Below are 18,050 nucleotides of genomic sequence, written 5' to 3'. Positions count from 1 at the left end.
ACCTGATTAATGTCTGACCCAGGATTGAACTCTGTACTCCTGGTGCTTTCAAACTGTCTACTTGAGAACAATGAATGTCTCCTCTGTTACCTTATACGGTAACATAAAAGAATGGAAGAACTAACTATTTAAATGTTCTTCTGATGAACTATTTCTACTTTTATAGAGTTGTTTAATTTTTTTTTTTTATCTTTTAATAACAATACAGGCTTCTTTGTAGTTGAGATTCTGTAACTTATTCCAAGAAAATCCAAAGTCTTTTTATCTCTACAGCTATCAAGAAAAAAAGGGGAGCAAGAAAAAAAGTGAGAAGGAAAACGAAAAAAAAACAAAAAAGACAAGGAAACAAGAAAACCCGTCTCCATACCTTTAAATTTTCCCTTATTATTTACAATGGCATTGCCCAATTCAATCTAGAATTATGTCTTTGAAAAGTATGTATGGGAAGAGAATTGTTTTCTTTTAATCTATGAGCATAAAAGAAACATAATACCCAAATTTTGCCATGAAAATTTAATTCAAGTCAGAAATTACTTTCACTTACTATATTCTTTTGCTTCCAATTTTCGAATTATCACACTACTAAACGTATGTAAGAGATTTTTAATCTATTAAAATGGCTGACTTGTTTTTACTATCATAATTTTCAAGTCAAGTTTTATGGTTAGTTTAACCAAAGTAACACAGTAATGTTCTCACGCATCCCTATCATATGAAGAGACAAAAACTAGAATCCATTATAATTACAATTTATTTTTTCACTATAAATTTAATCTTTCAATTAAATGAAACTTCAAAGAAATTTTTTTATTTGTTAAATGTGATGCAATGTTTTTTTTTTTTTTTTATTACAAAGGAGTCACCACTCATCAAGTTCTGGAGGACACCCGAGGAGAAGGGTTAATGAGTGTAGGGTAGTCAATAGGACAATATCATAGTAATCGCTAGTAGTGGAAATTTGGTAAATTGGATTACTTAAGGGGATGGCCCATCAAGAACTTGTTTACGTTAGACTTGAAGACAACCATATTATAGTCAACTGGAAAGCAGGGAAATGGAACAGTTCCACAGACATGCAGTTCTAAGAAAAAAGCTTTGTTCATGGAATCTACATTTAGGTTTAGACACAGATAGAGAGAGGGGGAAATTATTGATAGACGAGTGCTTTTCATGAAAGCTTGGTGAGGGAGATTGATTGGAGCTCAGATGTGCACTTGTCATGAAAATAATGATAAAGCAGAGACAGGCTTGCAATGTCTCCTCTTTGGGAAAGAGGTTGCAGGGAAAAGAAAAGGGCATACCCACTAGGCTACAAAGTTTATTTTGAACTCTGTCAATGCAAGATAAAGTATTTCTAACACCTCCTACCCAGATGTGGCAACAGTACTTCATCTTTGGACGTACTTGACTCTTATATAGGTAGAGAATTGCATCAGTAGTGAGATATCTACTGGAGCGGTAGAAGGATCCCACCATTTTTCTAGCGACCTTGACAACGAATTTGATGTACATGTTCCATTTAAGATTAAGAGTAAAGGTCAGACCCAGAAGCTTGTCAAAACATGGAGCCTCCCCAAAACGAGAATCATTCATTTCAATTAATGCCAGACAGGGAACAGAACATGTATGATATAAAAATATAAGCTTAGCTTTAGATGCATTTAAATTAAGCAGCTATTTCTTTCCCTATTGTAACACATGCTCAAAATCAGAGGAGAGAGGATCAGGGAGAATTTGGTCATTTATGGTTTTTGAAGTGTTGCCATAGATCGTAGTGTCGTTAACATAAATGTCTACAAATGATCTCAGGATGTGATTAAGGAGATCATCGATGTAGATCAAGAAAAGAGTTGGGCTCAGAATGGACTTCTGAAGGACTCCAGCATTAATACTGTGAGCTTCTGATTTCTGCCCATCAACCTCTACTCTTAACAACCTATCAGAGAGAAATGATTTAATAATTGGAAAGACAACGAAGGATCCAAGGTTTTCTTTATTCATTTGCATCCATATGATAAATTTCCAGGACTATCTCCCTTTAACAGTATTCTTTAAAAGAGCTTTAAGATGGATAACTTGCATGCTACAGTAGAAATGAAAATGTTTGCAGTATAATGTCTAACTCTGGTAATTCTTCTTGTTAATTTATCACATCTTCATAATTGTTTTGGGAAATTAGTTGAAAGTCAAAAGGGCACCAAACCCCGAACTCATATTGAATTTTAGTCTCTCTGGCATTGACACAATTGTAAATATACAAGGTAAGTGTAATATTACTGGCCTTGAAAAGAAATATTTATATCAGACTGACTTTTGACTTCATGATGAATTGCAAAAACTTATCTATATATAAACAGTTATTTGCTTTATACTCGACTTGTCAGCAACCTTTGGGTAAAAGTAATTCATTACTGTACTGCTTACTTCAGAAGTAATGATAATAAATAACAGAGATCTACAGAAATATAATTGGACTCAGGTCTCAAAATATATCATTTGCAATAAATGTGTATGCGCACACACACACACACACACACACACACACACACACACACACACACACACACACACACACACACACACACACACATGTATACATACTAGAAGAATACCTGTCCCAAAATGGGTTAAATTAAGCCCCCCCCCCGAACAGAATAGCTTTGCACCACTTTTATGATGTATATTTACGAAGATTAAATTCCACATACTAAACGTTTTGTCTAAAATCCTTATATCAATTTTGATCCAAATCCATTGACCTATTTTGATTCTATAAAATGTCTCAAATTTATAGCTTTCCATGGAGCATTTTTTGAGCTTAGAATCGTTGATGCATTGTTGTTTTTGATTGACTGTGAGCAAACAGGGCACTCACTTGGAACAGAGCTTTCTCATAGACTAATTTTCATGCAAAATTGGCGAATACACTGCCTTCTCATATCTTTAACTCCTTTACTATATCATACAACATTAATTTTTAATCGGCCAGAATAAGTTTGTGGACTTTTTTATGTTTTCTGTGGTGATAAAATGGCTAGTGCATCAGAGATAGTGCACTCTGGACCCACAAAAATGTCTGAGTAGCTTCACAAGTGATTGGCGACAAATCAGCCTCTCCTCCAAAATATAGTGGAACTTAGGATTGCTCAGAACCTCAGCCTGACAAAACAAAGCAGCTTGTGTAACAAGAGCCCACCCTGTTAGACTGATTGATGTATGAAATGCCAAAAAGACTGTGGTTGCTGAAAAGAATCAACAATATGTGATAGATTAATAAACGTCTCAAAATTTGAATGATTTAGATTATTTGGATTATTATTCTCATCTTGATTGTTATGTTCACAATGTTTCGCTTGATATAAATATAAACAATCTTCACATTGCATCTTTTTGAGCATGGCAAACTTGAAAATAGTTATGTTGAACATCGAAAATCTGTATTGACTTTCAAATTGAATCCTTTATGGGACAGATTGTTTTCATATCATCAGCAATTACTGGATAGAAGTGTTAATTTTGTTAATTCTTGGTTGTTATTGTCCATAGTAAGGATTGAATCTTCAACATTGGTGTTGGTTAATCATCAGTTCTTAGTGACATTCTTCTCATGATTTATGTTTCAATTCTTAGTAAAGGTTATAATAACTAATAATAACATAAAATTTACACTTCTACCTTGTCATGATTACAAAGTCAGCAAAATCTATTCCCATGGCTCAGGTCAAAATTTCATACAGGTTCCCAAGTTCAGCATAAATATTCTCAAGTTCAACTAGTTATAATAAGTTATAAAAGATGCACCAGGTGAAGATAAAAAATTACATTAGAAGAAATATTATTAATATAACACTCAAGATGAGAACATTAATCCAAATAATATAAATTATTAATCCTCATCTAAAAAATTTCAAAGCATATTTTTCAAAGTTATAGAATTCTTTATTAAAAAGATAAACAAATATGAACAATAATAGCATGACAATAAGTTTTATCATAGGTGAACAATCAAATGAAAGACAGATAAAAACATACCTTTGTGGAACCTGGTTGTCGAATAATACTCAATCTGCGTTTTAAACTGCCCTTTCCTTGTGCAGCAGGAACCATCGGCTGGAGACATTTACAAGGAAGGAGATTAGTTTAGTAAGCAAGCGTATATTATATTACACACAGAATTTGAGCCAGCATTTGGTTTGGATTTACACAAAGAAGGAAAAAGAAAGCAGTTTCATTTATACCAGATAGACATTTTGTGGAATGTTGCATGCTGTGTGTTGTTTTGGACATGCTATTGACCTTTTGAAAAACGGGCCCACACTATACATCTTTCATTAATTAACTGATTACCCTTATTTTGCAGAAAATGACAGAAACAACATAGAGATTTTAACAGGACTACAGCAAAACAATATAATGCATCAAACATTATTACAAGATATGCTTTCATTGTGTCAAGTAGGGAGAGCCAGAACCAGCATAGAACTCGAGGAAGCCATCAAGAAGCCATTTTTTTGCTCAGTCTGTTAGGATACCATGGACAACTTTGTGCTGCATCTCAATAAATGTTCAGAAATAAATGAAGGCCATTTCGAATACATGGTTTAGATTAAAAAAAAAAAGGAGTGAAAAAGTTACTGTAATCAGATTAGAAAAAAAATAATGGCCAGCATGTATATGAGTTTTTACATTCGTCTTGTTCTCTTCGCTGCCAACCATTTGACTTTGGTTCTTTTATAACGTCTTTTTAACAGAGCTAATTCTTTGATATACAAATGAATGCATATCAAACTACATGCCCTTCTGATCCTTAAAGATCATCTCACATAAACCCGTGACCAGATCGGCACTCACATCCCCAAGTCTTCCAGTCACAATTAGCCCAGACTATTCTGCCGGACACAACTAGTCCCTGACTACACTGATAAGCATAACTAGCCCTTCAAACACAGCTAGACATAACTAGCTCTTCAAACAACTAGACACAACTAACCCTTTAAATACAGCAAGACACAAATAGTTCTTCGAACACAGCGATACAACTAGCCTTTCAAATGCAGCTAGACACAATTAGTACTTCAAACAGTTAGACACAATTAGTACTTCAAACAGTTAGACACAACTAGTCCTTCAAACAGTTAGACACAACTAGTCCTTCAAACAGCTAGACATAACTAGTATTTCAAACAGGTAAGTAAAGCTAGCAATTCTAAAAGGTAGACACAACTAACCCTTCAAACACATCTCTGTACAACTAGCGCTTCAAACACAGACACAACTAGCCCTTCAAAAATCTAGACACAACTAGTCCTTAAAACACAGCAAAACACAACTAGCCCTTCAAAAAGATAGACATAGTCCTTCATACAGAGCTAGACACAACTAGACTTTTAAACAGCTAGACATAACTAGCTTTCAAACAGCTAGACCCAACTAGCCCTTCAAACATGGCCAGACAAAACTAGCCCTTCAAAAGCTAGATACAACTAGCACTTCAAATGCAGATAGCCATAACTAGTCCTTCAAACAGCTAGACACAATTAGTCTTTCAAACGCAGATAAACACAACTAGTTCTTCTAGATACAACTAATCCTTTAAACACAGTTAGAAAACTAGCCCTTCAAATACAGCTAGACATAACTACCCTTCAAATACAGCTAAACATAACTACCCTTCATTGCACAGCTAGACACAATTAGCCTTCACTGCACAATGATGCCAATTCTAAAAAGAATATATTTTTTTTAAGTCTGGCTCGAATTATAACTTAATCTTCTCCATAGTTTAACAATTCACATCTCAAAAGTCTGACTCGAATCTTTATCTCTTTATTTCACGACAATGATAATTTTCAAAAAAGTTCGACACAAATTGTATTTTATTTATTTATTCATTTCATGATGATGATAATTTTCATAAAATTTGACTCAAATTGTATTGAAATCTCTCTTTTTCACTAGGAATTTTCACGAAATCGGACTCATGCTTCTTTTGCATAATTTTGCATTCTACCGAAATTAGCTTGTAATCTAATTAGAAAAAAAAAATGTAATTGCCAACATGCGCATGAATGTTTACATTTGTCTTGTTCTCTTCGCTGCCAACCACTCGACTTCAATTCTTTTATAACGGCATTTTAGCGCAGCTAATTCTTTGATATACAAATTAATGCATATATCAAACTACAGGTTTGCACGTTTTGATATGATGTTTTATGTACAATAATTATCACCAAAGTTTCATTTAATTCTTGCAAAAAGTAAAGAAGTGAGCCCCATGGAAAGTCGAATCCGTTTTATTTTAAAGTCACCCTGTATATGTGTATCTAGAGGTAGATTGCCAGCATATGGAGAATGGAAATACTAACTAGTAGATTAAATCATAAGTCTTCCCTAACACTAGTCCAGTATGGAATCTTATACCACCTAAAAGATTCACATTTAAAATAGAATGCATTTAATAATATATAGAGACAAGTTATAGAAGACTATTAACAATATGGAAATATGCTGGATAAAAGCAGGACTGAAACAAGATGAAGATAACATTTTTTTTTTTTAACTTATTTATCTTTTTGTTGATGCCTATGAGATGTTTTATAATCTTTGCTTGCCCCATACTTTTATTTGGAAGTTGAAATCTAATAAAATGAATGGTTTAAATAGTTGTTTTATTGAATGATCTATTTCTAATTGGATAATTTTATGATTGTTTTTTATTTATTATTTTTTGCAGTCTGATTTGTCTTTTGAGCTAAACTAGCATTTGATTGCATTCTCATAAAGATATTTGAAAGTTTATAAGATCATAGGGTTGTATTTATGAGGGTTATGAATAAAGTGCTACGATAGTAAGTTTAAAAGAGAAAAGTGTTAGCATTTATAAATGATATAGTGAAGTTTTATTTAAAAAAGTTAATAAAGGAAGTTTTTATATTAATAAGTTTAGGAGATGAAGGGGCATTTTTTTAATAGGTTGCATTGAAATTGTTAGCATTAGTATGAGAAGTATTTAAAAAGTTTATAGTAAACGTGTTACACTTGTCAAGGTTTATTATGAAAGTAACAAACATAGAGAGTCTGCCATAATTAATTATTTTATTTTCTTTGTAATTTTGTTGATACATAAGTATTTATTCTGTTTCATGTCATTCAAAAGCAGAAATCGTATATTTTTATAGCATCGTTGAACTTAAGGAACAAATATGAGCTGCCATTGCTTAAGTGTCGTTGAGGCTGTGCACCAAAGTATTCCACTCAGTCTCTAAATGATCAATAAAATGCATTACACTTCATTTTAAATGCTTTAAACTTCATTTTAAAGGCTTTAAACTTCATTGTAAATACTTTAAACTTCATTGTAGATACTTTAAACTTCATTATAGATACTTTAACCTTCATTTTAAATGTTTTAAACTTTATTTTAAATACTTTAAACTTCATTTAAATACTTTAAACTTAATTTTAAATGCTTTACACTTAATTTTAAATACTTTAAACTTCATTTTAAATGCTTTAAACTTCAGTTTAAATGCTTTAAACTTCATTTTTACTTTAAACTTCATTTTAAATGCATCATTAAATGCATTAAACTTCATTTTAAATGCATCACGTTTTATGTTGCAAAAGAAAAAAAATTACTTTCTTCTTTGTTAGTTTCTATATTGTTGTTGCATATTTCTTTCACATTACATTTATGATATGTGAAATAAAATTATATAGTTACTTATCGCAACTCCTGTAAGTTGCTGATTTCTCTGAAGATATTGATTTGTTCAATTTCTTTTCACACTCCACTGCAATTAATAATGATGTCATTTGATTGCAGTTGGTTAATGACAGGTGGACTTGTTTTTATTACCTGAATTAATTAAATGATCTTTAAATTTGGAATTTTTACAGTTGTCTTGACAAGACATTGTGATACATCATCTAGGCTAGATACTACATGGTGTATTCCAAGAGTCAAAGAGAAAATATAATTATTTAGAATACTAAAATTTTGTCTATTCTAAACTTTATTATGAAAATGTTTCGCGTCCAAACAATATAATCGTGAGAGAAGGAGAGACGAAGATAGAGATAGATAGATAGAGAAAGACAAATATGGTCAGCTAGGGAGAGATGATTTAATAGAAAGAAATGGGGAGAGAGAGAGAGAGAGAGAGAGAGAGAGAGAGAGAGAGAGAAATGGAGAGAGAAGGAAATGTAAAGAGGGGGAAAGGTAGAGAGATAGATAGGAAGAGATAGAGAGATATGATAAATAGGCAGTGTCTCTAGAGCGATTAGTGACAGCTTATTCCTCAGTCCTTCCAAAGTAAATACACATCTTATTTGTTAATACATAAAATTTACAAATAATAATAATAATAATAATAAAAGATTTTTTAGTATCAATCAATATAAAATGGTTGTGTTATACCTACATTGTAGAAATCTTTCAATGAGTATAGAATGAGCCAAGCAATTGGTTAAAAGGAAAAGGATGCAGAAGCAAACAAGAAAGTATCATTTGTTAGTATTTTCTGTTGAATTTCTACCTCTGATGTTAATGCAACAAAAATGGCTGTTATCATGATATTACGCTCGTTGTTTTAGTTTTTTACTTACTCTGATTCTTGTTGCACGGCGTCTCATTAGGTCAGCATTACCAGTAGCACCAGTACTCTGTTATGACATTAGTTATATCATCACATATCAATAATTATATTATATAATATAAAAGGAACTGTGTGTGTGTGTGTGTGAGAGAGAGAGAGAGAGAGAGAGAGAGAGAGAGAGAGAGAGAGAGAGTTCCTTATGGACTCGGAAACAGCTGGGCCGATTTTTAAAAAATTTCACAGGAATGTACTTGATGTGCCTAGGAGTGTTCTTATGTAGGTTTTGTATCAGAATGCATCTGATAAGTATCTAAAATCAGTAACTGAAAAAAATCCAATTAAAGAAGAAAGTCCGATTTTGATCAAAGCTAACACTTTTATACAACCTAACATCACAAGCGCATTTGAAAAGTTTGATGACAACATAAGCAGAAAGGCAAGGCCCAGCATATAAAATCAACAGTTTTTTGTTTTGTTTTTTGTTTTATAAAACCGGGGAGCGTTTGAAAAGACTGTTTCTTTTTCGAGCACAATTGAACCATGACACTTGACTCTTGTACATATAACTTTAATTCAAGTGATTATGTAAAAATAATTTTATCAAGCCAACAGCTAGTTCTTTGATAAGACATGGGCGCGTTCGCAATAAATACTTCTGTTGTGAGCACAATTGAACCATGATACTTGACTTTTGCATTTTAAACTTTATTTACAAATAATCTTATAAAATCAGCAGTAGATTTTTTCCAGTGCAATGTAGACTACAATGAATTGTGGACTAAGTTGCCATGCGGAGGCATGTGAAGCTTCCTCCCGGTACACTGCAGGAGGGGGTGTCCATATCTAGAACAGGCAATCAATCTATTTGATTTAAAAAATGTGCGATTTCACAGATTTTGATAACAATAAAAGTATAGAGGGTGGAGCATTTGTTGATTCTTATTAAATACCAGACAAGGTCGGGTCTCCCTGCTAGTCAATAATAAAAGAATACAGTTTTTTGTTTAAGATTCAGTGTTGAACTACTTTTTCTTAAATAATGTTTATATGTTTTTAATCTTTAAAAACATTAATGTTTTCGTCTTGAATATTATTCTCACAACGTTTCGGCTGATATAACCTGCGACCTTCTTCAGGTGTAGCTTGTCAAACTCAAGAATCTTTCTGCCAAACTGGAGAATCTGCACAGAATTACAAACAGAACCCTTTATTGAATCCACGAAATCGAATGCTCTCATTCCATCAGTCATGATCTGGTAAAATCTTAAGTAATTCATAATTGTATTCTTAGTATCGCCTGCACTGAGGATTGAACCTTCAACCTTCAGAAAAATGTCACTTAGAACTGAATTTTACTTAGTATTTTATCCATTATGGCAAGGCTGATAGAATGAGAGCATACTACCCCAATGAATTAACTAAAAGATTCCGTTCGGAATTCCAAATTTAGAAAGCCATTCTTAATATGAAGAGGAGGAGCCTTTGTTAACTTTTCCTTTGCGCGAACGGAATTCTCCTACATTGAAAACAATTTGTTTGGGATGTTAAACTGCACGAGTTCCGAGTTTTCGAATTGATTAATTGCTCTTACAACAATGGAATGGAACATAAAATTTCTTTGTAAGTAATCGCATGCAACCCAAATTCGATGTATCTCAGCGGAATGTATGCTGGGCTGGGCCTGGTTACCATGACTGTATCCATCAATACGGGTTTTGTTATGCCTTGTTAGTCGAGACAGAGAAAGAGAAATTTCACAATTCTCTCTTAACTCACACACTACCCAAAATTTGATCCCTAAAAGTGAATTTGTGCTTTTTTAGCTCAGTTTTTCTTTATCACATTTTCTATAACTTTTATTTTTTACATTTTTTTAAAAATCCCAAACAAGACATCTTGGCAAGAAAGTGCAGGGGTTTACTGTGATAGGGGCTGGAATTATAGAGAGAACTTAGATGGGGAGTTGGGCAGCAAAGTTTTTTGTTCATATAACATTAAAATTTCTGCATGTTGGTATAATTAAGGAAATAGAGAGCATGGAGAGAATTCCAAAGGAAAATGGTTCGGCATCTAGAATCTTCTGCGGTGAAGGGGTGGGATTTTGCTGCTAGTTATTAGCACTAATGTAAAGATAGCGTAATTTTTTTAATTAAACAAATACGGTAGATTTCTAAACAGTAATTAAAATACTTAAAACCTTACTTTGAATATATTTCTTCATTTTAATGGAAATAAAAAAAAGCAGTAATAAATAAACATTTTTTTAATCAAACAATAATTAAAATATTTAAAACTTTACTTTTAATATATGTCTTGATTTGGGATGGAAATTTTTTTTCCATCAAAATCAAAACATATTAAAAACAGTAATAAAAACAAGCACATTATTATTAATTACAAAAATAAATAAAACACAGCGGAGTTTTAATTAAAGCATATAAAAAGAGTTATCTCTTTTACAACCAAAATTTTATTTCTTTTTCTGTATAAGTTTTAAAAATGTGCAAGAAAATAAAAATTAAAAATTAAAATGACTTTAATGTATCTTGGGCAATGCCGGGAAGATACAGCTAGTTATCGATATAACAATAATCTTACTTTAACAACGGTGGTGTGTGAGGTGGGCGCATTTAGTAAATCAATGTTTTTCTTTTGGTTAAATGAACCGTAATATTTAAACTTTAATTTGTAAATTACTTTTTATTTATCCCTTAAAGACTTTAAAAGATATTATTGTATGTTAGAACCGAATATTAGTTCTGAGGAAAAGAAAAATGAGATTCTACTTTTTGTTAGCGATTCCATAAACACACTGGTCTGGTCACACTGACAAACTTTGGAGATTTTGGAGACTTGGAGTGGGAGATCAGTTTAGCATATAAATTAATTGTAAAATGATAATCCACTTTCCGAACAGATGTCATTTAAACGACATGTAACCGTTTTAGTTAAATTTTAGTTTTTTTTTTTTTTTTTTTTTTTTTTTTTTAAATGTAGTAGTAGTAGAGGTGCTCTGTTGCTACCCAGAGTTAGTGTTAGTGGTAGTGTTAATATGATGTAGTGGGCGGGGCGGGGCGCTTCTTCGGTATTAGAATAAAATTCGAATTGAATTTCCATTAAAATCCAATGTCTACTTAATTGTTGTCAATTTCAATTGAAAGCAATGTTATCTACTCAATTATCATGTCGCAATTAGTAACATATTACTGAATTTTTACATAAAACATATACTTTCACGAGTTTACAAGCGACTCCATCGTTTTTGGGTGAAATGTAACAGACTTCAATTACCTCTCCTGTTTATTCTGTTTATTATTAAAGTATAATTAGCAATTTATTATTAAAGTATAATTAGCAATTTTATTTCGAAAATTATTTTCATTAGCAATCAATTTTCTACTTTACCATCTTTCGTAATTTTTGGATATTTTACTAATTTCGACATGACAATTGGTTTTAATTAAAAATCAATATTTCTATTTTCGTTCTAATTCCGAAGAAGCGCTATGGATTTAAAATGATATGTTTTATTAGCGAAAGAAAGTTTAAAGCCTTTAAACTGCTGAATAGAATATAATTTATCATAAATTATTTATGACTAGAATTAAAACTTAAAAGCAAAAAAAAAAAAAAAGTCTACCATTGTTAATAGCACAAATGAACCCGAGGAAACCATTTTTTTATTGTAAATAAATAAATAAATAGGTACAAGTCCAGGGTTCAACCTAATTTAAAACAAACAAACAAACAAACAAATAAACAAACAAACAAACAAAACAATAATAAAGGAAAATCTTTATGATGTAGTATTGTAGTAATCATTGATAACCCTTCACGGAATGAAAATCTTGTAATCCAAAAATCACGTAAATTGATCAAGTAGATTTTTTTTAACTAAAAAATAAAATTTTACGAGGAAGAGAAACAACTAAATTTGAACTATCAAGATCAAAATCAGTTTTGTAATGGCTACGATTTACTAGTAAAATTCTTTTAAAAAAAAGAAGAAAAATGATTTTTATGAATAAAAAAACTATTTGATCAATTTACGTGATTTTGGGGATACGGCACTTTCGTTCCGTGACGAACGACTCGAACGAGTACGTCGTAAAGATTTTTCTTTATTTTTGTGTTTTAATTAGATTGAACTCTGAACTTGCATCACGAACAAATACATAAATAAATAAATGTTCAACTAGTATGTTTAATGAAATGTAGTTCTGTTTGTTTTGTTAAATAAATAATTTAATTAAATTGTTTAAAAAATCTGGAAATATTTAGTTCTTCATTTAAAACAAAACAAAAACAACACAATTCTGATTGAACTAATGCAATATTTTACGAACCATTTTCTTGGTCATAGTTACTGTTTTGGAAGGCATTTTGCTATTTAGAATTTTAGAATAATTTTGTTCAGTTGTTTCGGGCGAACGTTGTTGTTGTTGTTGTTGTTTGCCGTCTCGTCTTCGATCTTGTGTTCTGTTGCCATTGGTAACGAAAATCACGACCAAACATGTGCGACTGCGACGGTCACTCAACTACCACAATAGGCTATAGGGACGAGTAATAAAATAATTGTACGACCATATCATTCACTTTCTTGCCAGAAGTTTAGACACAATATCAGGTGTGTTTTTTTGAGAAACCAACGCACAACGCACTAGGATAAGCACATTCTGGCCAAGAAAAACGCCTGAGACCCTCAAGCAGCATTCCCCAATAGGTGCGCCTACTGCACCTCAGGCGATTAGCAATAAACTAACTTCTTCTCAGAGAGAAGATAATTCAGAGAGTGAATCTTCTAGGACTGAATAGAGTAGACCTTCTAGGACTGAACAGAACGGTGCAACAACAACAAAGCCACTGTCGGGTTAATTTGTTAGATAATTCTATGATATGACCATACATATTGACAAAGATTTAATATGAAAAAAAAAAATGTATTTTGGGTTGTAAATATGATTCACCTACAAAATTGGTTGATAAAAAATTTATTCTTGTAAATAACTTGATAATCAAACTTAATTTATAAATGACAGATGCTAAAAATATTCTCATGTCGCTTGGGAACTGCAGCAACTGATTTCACAAGTAAATATTTTCTTTTCTTTTTAATTGAATGATGATGACTACTATGAGAGGATTGAAAATCATTACACACCACCCATTCAAAACACAGTAAGCCTAGAAAACAACAAGTTCTCACATTCCACTGTAGAAAATAAGGCAATATCAAAAATGCCAAAATCTATCCACGGCATCCTGTGTTCTTTGACAAGAAGTGGCCAAAGCCAAATTTAGTTTGCCCGCCATGAGTCTGTGTAGCAGCTAATAACATGTTGTGACTTAAATAGGTTCGTGTGGCACGTTGAGCTTTGAGCAAAGGTAATTTTACATCCACATTGTTCATACTAGTTGAAGATATGTCCTTGACAATCAGTCTGAGAGTGTCTGGGCCATATTGGAAGCTAAGTAGCCTTGTTTATATTGAGCTGGGGTTTGGTTTTGAGCAGTTCTTAGAGGTCAACCCACCCAGGTTTTATCTTCTCTTTTTAAGAAGGGGTTAATTTACTGCTAATCGCCTGAGGCATTCCTACCAAGGAATGTAAGCTAGAATGTACTTCCTCTTGCCCATTAGCTTTTCAATCCTCACCCTCCAGCCTTGTGTCATATCCTGCAGTGAGAAAAAGATAAATACCAGCTGAATTTCTCACTGATGGCTGTCCATGGATTTTCACTTTTGTCGCAAATTCTAGCAGGTGCTTGGATCCCAGAGTGACCTTTTCTGATTAGTTCGCTTTAAATGACCAGTTGATATTGAATATTTTGATACAATTAACAAATCACTATCAAGTATTTCAACCAATAAACATTGAATATTTTACCGAGATCGTTTCTCTTGTTGCTTTTGTTTTTGCTACTACTGTTGAAACAGAGTTTCACATTATAAGCAATGTTTCTGACAACGGGGAAATCATTGCTGTTTTAAACTGTCAATTTATTCATCTCATTATCCTCGAATGTTTTTTTACCTTGATAAATGGTGAGTTGTAGTAGTGAAAATTGAAAACACACACACACACACACACACACACACACACACACACACACACACACACACACACAAAGTAAAATTCTTGAATTATATTAACAATTCTCCTAAATATGAATCTCATCATTCGAATAACCTGATACAAATAATGCCAAGTTAATCTTTTCTCTTTCTCTCTCCTTAAATACTCGATGTAGTTCCAACTTATCATGCCAACTTTTTTCTCTCTGCTGGGTGGAAAGTTCCTCCTCTTTTTATCTTAGCAAGAAGTTGACCATGCCAACGAATGCTCATTTGAATAAGTAAGTTCTCATCATCCCACAAAAATAACAAGATTCTATCTTGTAAGCAGAACACTCTGAATTCATCTCCCAATGGCCAACACATGATGTTATCCTCACTCTTTTTCCTTGTGGACCTGCATGGTGGCTGCTACAAGTAAGAAACCTAATTCTGTTACTTGACATGAACTTCAGTCTTCTTTTATGTTTGAGACTACCAAATGTACTTAGCCCATTAATGGCCAAATTTAGCAGTAAGTGATCAGAAAATCACCTCAGACCAGCTACTTGGTATGATCATCAATATCATAGTAGCTGTTGTTAGTCCTTCTGCTCCTGCCTCCAGGAAATCTGTTGATCGCATTTCAGATATCAACTTGTAGCTAATCTTCTGTCCTGGGACTGTAGTAAATTACGGAGCTGAATTTTTTTTTTCTGGCAACAGGACGTTTGTTGCAGTTTTACTTACTAACCTAATCCACATAGTTACTATGGTCATGGCTGCTATGACGTCATCCAGTTTTTGAGTAGTGCTATTGGTTTAGCTGTTAACATGATCAGCTGCTCCTGCTGTTTGTTGTTATTGATGAGCATCATTCATGATGATGATTTTTGTTGGCATTCGTTTCCCCGATATCTTTTTATTAAAAATTCTTTCTAGAAGAGTATTGCACACGGGAGAGAATTCTTTCTAGAAGAGTATCGCATACGGGAGGGACTTCTAGCAACTTGTCCAGCTGTCGACACACTGGACCATTCCTGAAACAAGCCCATTAACTAACATTTCTTTCAACTTTTTTCTTGCAATCAATTTGTATGTATAAAAAAAATTCCTTTTTTCTAGAACAACTCACAAAGAAACACTTGAGATATATCTATCCAGCCTGTCTTTTTCAGAACAGTTTCTCTTTCAGTCCACCAAACTATTCTTCAATCTCAAAGTGACGGCTACACTCGACCAGCATTGTTGGAGAAGCAATCAAACATTACAAGTTGTACTTCAACCTCACTAAAGCGTTCATATTTTCACCAACATTGTTGACGTTGAAGAAATAACCCAACCAGGCACTCAGCACCGATATTCCTGCAATGCCTACGACTAAATCAAGCCATTCATAATTTTTTTTATTTGTTTGTTAAGCGAGTTAGAATTCTGCATAGATCATTCTTAAAGATTGTCTGATTCGCATTAAGTCCTCCTCATTGGTTGCAGCTATTCAGTAATTTCACTATTGCAATGTTTTATACCCGTTAACAAGAGTAGTAAGGATAAGCAGTTGCATGTAAATTTAGGAAAGATTTGACCCTAAACACTCAAAAGAATAACACAGGATCAATGTTACCACTCTTACTGCATCAATTTTCAGTTTCATGTCTGACACTTCTTTGCTTACTACAGAAGACCATCTGCCCAGGCATTATTTCCTCCATTTTTTTTTTTTTTTTTGTAGTAGTGATAATATAGTATCTGTTCTATAGTCATGAGATCACACTACCAGCAGCTTCTTTTTTTTGGGGGGGGGGGGACAGTGTTGTATATGATGGATCCTGATGCCAACTACTCTAGAATTTTCATCAGGGCTGTATTAGTTAGATTGTGGCTCTACAACTGCTTGGTGCATACTTTCTTGTTTCCGAGTTCTTACTTTGTTTTCATTAGTATTCTTGTATTTGAACATATGTATTGTAGGAAAACCGGCAATGCCAAACATTGCCCAAATCTCCTCAATATTAAAAGCTGATTTTATGTTTACCTTTAATAGGGGTGCAAATAAATAGGAACTCGGTTCTATTGTAGAATAGGGACTATTGAATTAAAAAATATTTCTCCATTTTTCCTTTTTTCACTCACAGTTTTGATAAAATTAATTATTTTTCTTAAATTTTAATTTTATCCTGAATTTTCTACTTTCCAAATGAAATCAATGCACCTTGCAAGGTGATTAGTCAGTGTGTATAAGGATTAAGCTTAAGGAGTCATAAGAAGAAACTGAAATTCTAGGAATCTTGCTAATTGAATATGGCCAGTTCGAAATATTTGAACTTGCAAATCATGCCTCCTGAAACCTCTTTAAAATACCCCCAAAGAAATTGAAATTTGAGGATTTTTATTAATTCATGTCTAATATCTATTTTAAGATTTCACAAAATATGGTGGTATTTGAATTTTCATGAAGGGCTTCCACCTCCTTTTTATCCCTTTTCCATAAACTAAATATAGCCCACATTTAGACAACTTTCTTATAACAGCTGTGTCCCAAAATTCATGATGATCAGTTAATTAGTATAAGAGTGAATCTTGTACATTCAAATACATAAAACATTTTTCTTGTTTGCTTATATTCATCCCAAACGAGGCATAATGCCACTGAGACGTAAGGGGTTTCTCTGATTAGGGACATCCCAAGTGGGAAGTTGTGCAGCAAAATGTTTGCTCATATGACATTTATGTTTCTGCATATTGGTACAATCCAGGAAACAGGAACTGAATTCCAAATGCAAAAAAATCTGTATGGAAGAAGCTGTTAGAAAGTTTTCTGGCATTTGATTCCCTCTATAGTGGAGGGATGGGATTTTGCTGCTAGTCAAGTTTGTCGGAGGGGGGGTACAAGTGCAATAAGTTCATCGGGGTACATTTTGTGGAAGCACTTGTAAAACATGAACATACCTAATTTTATATAAATAGAAGATTCAATCATTATTTGTATGAATTGTCTTTGTCATTCATTAATATTGCTTTTCTTATAGAGTACAAAATAATATTGCAAACCTGAATAAATCTTACAATGATAATCCCTAAATGTTTGTGTTATTCAATTTATTCAAAGCAATATGAAAAATTTCAATTATTTTCTTTTTCAGTGTCTCTCTCTCCATCAACCTTTAATACGCCGTTCACATTTCTCCTAAAGTAAGAAGGATGGTCTTTTTGCTCTCCAATCATCACAGACGGATAAATGCCCATCCTTTCATCCTGACAATTTTAAAATAGAAAGAAACGTAGATTTTGCTGACGTCATGGAAATCTGTCATTTGGAAATCCCATATACCTAATCTACAAACAACCGTAAGAAGTTATATGGCTGCAAGTTCAATATTTTTGCTGATGAGAGAGAGAGA

General features: G+C 32.8%; 1 protein-coding gene across 7 annotated transcripts in view; it reads right to left on the bottom strand.

The window, feature by feature from the left end:
• LOC145286085 (dynein intermediate chain 2, ciliary-like) overlaps positions 1-13,135 on the bottom strand; it is a 96,667-nt gene extending 83,532 nt beyond the window's left edge. For 2 of the 7 annotated variants that reach the window (XM_080134759.1, XM_080134761.1), the window contains exons 1-2: positions 12,944-13,098; positions 8,608-8,664 (exon numbers count right to left, since the gene is read on the bottom strand). In XM_080134759.1, coding sequence (XP_079990885.1) covers positions 8,608-8,664; positions 12,944-12,979 — 93 coding nt within the window. In that variant the 5' untranslated portion in view covers positions 12,980-13,098. Of the gene's footprint in view, positions 1-4,032; positions 4,111-8,607; positions 8,665-12,943 lie in introns of all 7 variants that reach the window. The other 5 variants (XM_080134763.1, XM_080134758.1, XM_080134757.1 and 2 more) reach the window with 5 other exon arrangements.
• Positions 13,136-18,050: the final 4,915 nt, after the last annotated feature.

This window comes from Euprymna scolopes, chromosome 10, assembly GCF_053919585.1.
Source record: "Euprymna scolopes isolate OS-2025 chromosome 10, ASM5391958v1, whole genome shotgun sequence".
Lineage (NCBI taxonomy): Eukaryota > Metazoa > Mollusca > Cephalopoda > Sepiida > Sepiolidae > Euprymna > Euprymna scolopes.
Note: the sequence above shows the minus strand (reverse complement) of the source record. Positions and strands in the feature narration are given on the sequence as shown.